The 4,853-nt window shown below is 42.0% G+C and overlaps 1 protein-coding gene across 1 annotated transcript; it reads left to right on the top strand.

Moving 5' to 3' along the window:
- Window positions 1–2,217: 2,217 nt before the first annotated feature.
- LOC120768179 (phenoloxidase 2-like) lies at window positions 2,218–4,457 on the top strand. Its single transcript, XM_040094745.1, has 4 exons — window positions 2,218–3,195; window positions 3,261–3,882; window positions 3,944–4,179; window positions 4,245–4,457. The coding sequence occupies exons 1-4, from the start codon at window positions 2,218–2,220 to the stop codon at window positions 4,455–4,457; spliced, it is 2,049 nt and encodes a 682-aa protein (XP_039950679.1).
- Window positions 4,458–4,853: the final 396 nt, after the last annotated feature.

Here is a 4,853-nt window from a genome sequence, read left to right as displayed (position 1 = left end):
TAGAAATATGTAAATTATTCCTTTGTTATCCCGTTTTGTTCTAGTTTTTTATATGTTTAACCCGTAATGCATGTTAACGATAACAGAGCGTTATTTTAGGCCATCTATTGTGTGATAAACCATCAATAGAAGCTATTGTACTATTGTATGGTGTTATTGGAAGATCTAAAGAACAAAATCCTTGCATTGACTCAGACTACTATCTTGTTGCAGCGAAGGTACGCACCCGCCTCTGTGTAGCAAAAAACAGCTGATACGATGAGTGTCCGTGTCACAGTGGAGAGAAAACAGACTGCCTACCTCGCAACGTTACAATGGACCACAATACGTGCGATATGAGATAGATACCGAGAGCTGAAGAGACGCATTTGCCGCTTTCGCTCTCTTGATCGACGACTTCCGTGGAAAGACCATATCAAAGCTAAGAAGCAGCAAGTTAAGACTAAGACAAACAAAATGTATTGTCTCCTTGGCACGAAGTCTGAACTCAATCTTGAGAATAAAATTAAGTTATACAAAATGATCTTGAAACCAGTGTGGATATATGGTATTCAACTGTGGGCTTCGGCTTCCAAATCAAATATTGAATTTTTACAACACTACTCGTCAAAGACACCAAACATTATTGATGATATGAAATTATACATTACGATTTACAAATTCGTTACATAAAAGAGGAAGTAAATAGACTATCCGGCAATTATCTAAACCATAAACTTAGTAATAACAGTATCCAGTATCTCTCTCAAGAAACCCATCGACTAAAAAGGTATCATGTCCTAGACTTGCCCTTTAGAAAGTAATTATATTATTCGCTATTTTGTACTTTCAAATTCGCGGCTATGTATAAAGCGCTACAGACCTCGTATCTGTAAATACTATACATCTTTCCTTGACATAACGTGTAAACATGGAGTTCACTAACCCCGAAATTAGCGCTATTTTAAAGTTTTCCTTCGTTAAAGGCAAATCCGCTAGAGAAACGTTCCGTGAGTTTAATGGTGTTTAGAGGGATGGTACTCTATCACTTCCTGCGGACGAATGGTTTCGACGACTCAGAGCAGGTGAAAACGACACCATAGATAAGCCAGCCGGCGGAAGACCTGTGGAGACGAATACCGATCAAATCATGGAAAACACCGAGTTAGACCTGGCATCTCGTGACATCGCCCAGAAGATGAGATTAGTCACCAAACCATTTTAAACCATCTGCAGAAACAGTGGCCTAGCCGGGATTGACGGCCATGAAGATTTTGCTGTGTGTTTAGTGAGATTGGAAGGGAATCATTCACTATGAGCTGCTCCCATAAGGCTAGACGCTTAAGTTTACCATCTACTGCGAATAACTGGACCATTTGAAGCAGGCGATCGTCCAGAATTGGCCAACAGGAAGGGTGTAGTGTTCCACCAGGACAACGCCAGACCACACACTTCGTTGCTGACTCTTCAGAAGCTACGGGAGCTCGGATGGGAGGTTTTATCGCATCCACGCTATAGCCCGCACATAGCGCCAAGTGATTGCCATCTGTTCCTGTCCATGTCGAACGCCCTTGTAGGTGTAAAGTTGAACACAAAAGAGGCTTGTGAAAAGTGGATGTCTGAGTTCTTCGCAGATAAGGAGGGGGGCGACAATAAAAATTAATATTTTTTTGTTTTCAGAATATATAAAAAATAAAATGTAAAACTAAAATAATTTGGATAGCATGGTACTTTTCTTACTTTATACTCTTATCAGTACAACACTAGACAGTATACTCTGCTTTGTATAGAACCGCAACTTCATTTACTAATGTTTATTCCCATGTACATATGTAGCAATGTTTCTGATTGCTAAATTTGTACTATTTCCCACTCTTTGCAAATATGAAATTTCTATTTTGAAGGGCATACGAATATAGTACCTTAATAGTTTATGGGATCTCATTAAGACAACTAATGAAATTATGGAACGGTCACCGCAGTCCTAGGCTGTCAAAACAACGCTGTATGATAACGAAACCGCAATGAATTTGGGCACTGATAAGTAGTTTTGTGATCTATATACGCACTGTGTGCAAATATGTCAAAAACTAAATGTTCGACTAGTATAAAAGAGCTCGATTCGTACCCCAAATCATCAGTTACGCACTGAACTACAGTCGTGTACGCTTAGTGCAATCTAAAAACTATAACTTTCTACTTGAATTCCAAAAGGAACTGCCTAAATAGCAATTTAAAATGGCTGACAAGAACAATCTATTGCTGCTCTTCGATCGTCCCACCGAACCCATTTTTATGGAAAAGGGAAAAGCGGTGTTCGATGTGCCTGATAATTTCCTTACGGATCGCTATCGTCCAATCAGCACTGAGGTGCAGAGTCGTTTCGGTGAAATGGCCGAGCAACGCATTCCGGTTAGAGAAATTTCCATACCGGATCTACGTGTACCTATGTCACTGGCACGTGATGCACAATTTTCGCTCTTTATTCCGGCTCATCGTCGCATTGCGGGTCGTTTGATTGACATATTCATGGGTGTGCGCTCCATAGACGATCTGCAGAGTGTAGCTGTGTTTGCACGCGACCGTGTGAATCCATACTTGTTCAATTATGCACTGTCTGTGGCGCTGCTACATCGTCCAGACACCAAGGGGCTGGATTTGCCGTCTTTCGCGCAGAACTTCCCTGACAAATTTGTCGATTCTCGTGTATTCCGTCAAGTGCGCGAGGAGGCCACTGTTGTACCTGATGGTTCGCGTATGCCAATCACCATACCACGCGATTACACCGCCTCTGATTTGGAACCTGAGCATCGGCTGTGGTATTTCCGCGAAGATCTCGGCATCAATCTTCATCATTGGCATTGGCATTTGGTGTACCCATTTGAGGCTGGTGATCGTGCTGTTGTGAATAAGGATCGTCGTGGTGAACTCTTCTACTACATGCATCAACAAGTGGTTGCCCGTTACAATTTGGAGCGCTTCAGTAATAATCTGGCACGTGTTGTACGGTTCAACAATTTGCGTGAGCCCATTGCTGAAGGCTACTTCCCTAAAATGGATTCGTTAGTGTCGAGCCGCGCATGGCCACCACGTTTTGAGGATACGAAATTGTCGGATCTCAACCGAGAGTTGGATCAAATTAATTTGGATGTAAGTGACATGGAGCGCTGGAGGGATCGCATCTTCGAAGCTATATCTCAAGGATTTGCCACCGATGTAAGTATACACAATTAGTGGTTTAAAGATTCCTCGCTATACATTGTAATTGAATGCAATTGCAGGAAAGTGGTAACCGTGTGCCATTGGATAATGCTGGCGGTATCGATATTTTGGGCAACATTATGGAATCATCGATTATTTCACCAAATCGTAGCTTGTATGGTGACTTCCATAATATGGGTCATGTGTTCATTTCCTATTCGCACGATCCCGATCATCGTCATTTGGAATCCTTTGGCGTTATGGGTGATTCAGCCACTGCTATGCGTGATCCGGTCTTCTACAGATGGCATGCATATATCGATGATATCTTCCAGGAACATAAGGTCCGTTTACCCCCATATACACTACCAGAACTCGACTATGATGGTGTTACTGTAACTGGTATACAAGTAAGTCCCGAAGGTGGACAAGCAAATGTGTTGCAAACCTTCTGGCAGCAATCTGATGTTGATCTCTCGCGCGGCATGGACTTTGTGCCACGCGGCAATGTGTTCGCTCGTTTTACGCATCTCCAACACACGCCATTCACCTACACCATTAATGTCAACAATGATAGCGGTGCCCAACGTTTCGGTACAGTGCGCATCTTCCTGGGTCCCAAGACAGATGAGCGTAGACAAGGCATGCTCTTCAAGGATCAACGTTTACTTATGATTGAATTGGACAAATTCATTGTGGCATGTGAGTCTTGAGTTGTTTATGATTAGATAGTAGGATTTCATAAATCTTATTGAACCAACAGTAAACCCTGGTCAAAATACCATTCGGCGTCGCTCCACCGAGTCCAGTGTCACCATACCCTTCGAACGCACTTTCCGTAATTTGGATCTAAATCGGCCAGCTGCCGGTAGTGCCGATGAGCTCGAATTCAACTTCTGCGGCTGCGGTTGGCCCAATCACATGCTCATTCCTAAAGGTTTGCCCGAAGGTTTGGAGTGTGAGCTATTTGTTATGGTATCCAACTACGACCAGGATAGGGTGAGCGTACAATAATTTATATGAAAGAAAGTATAACTTAAATTAAAATAAATTAATTGTCACAGGTCGAACAACAACTGGTGGGCTCTTGCAGTGATGCCGCTTCATACTGTGGCGTACGGGATCGTTTATACCCTGATCGTCGCCCTATGGGATATCCATTCGATCGCCTCTCTCGTGCTGGTGCTGACCGTCTCGTAAACTTCCTCACTCCAAACATGAGCATCGTAGATGTGGTAGTACGTCACGATAACCGCGTTGTCCCACGTGCTGCTTAAACTATTTTCAAGAACGATGATGACATTTTTAATATCCTATGAGTTATGACAATATTACAACAATTTTTATATTAAAATAATTTTAACATATAATAACATATCTGACAAAATAAAATGACGTTTTGTATAGCCAAATTTGAATGTGTTCTTCTTCTTCGGTGGGCAAGAAACGTCTTCAATTCTGAATTCTATAGCTAAATTGCTTGCCTGGCGTCATTAATGGTGTTGATCTTCATTTGAATTTAGCTTCTATTATCTGAGGCACAAATATTAATTCTAAGCTCAAGCCTATGATCTCCAACAGTCAGGAATCTAATTGTAATTGCCACGATTTCTTCAAGGACGGCGATGCCATCAATACAGTCATTAAAAATTATTACGATTACAGCAGTTACG

Source organism: Bactrocera tryoni, chromosome 2 (genome assembly GCF_016617805.1).
Source record: "Bactrocera tryoni isolate S06 chromosome 2, CSIRO_BtryS06_freeze2, whole genome shotgun sequence".
NCBI classification, from domain to species: domain Eukaryota; kingdom Metazoa; phylum Arthropoda; class Insecta; order Diptera; family Tephritidae; genus Bactrocera; species Bactrocera tryoni.
This window is presented reverse-complemented; position numbering and strand designations above follow the sequence as displayed.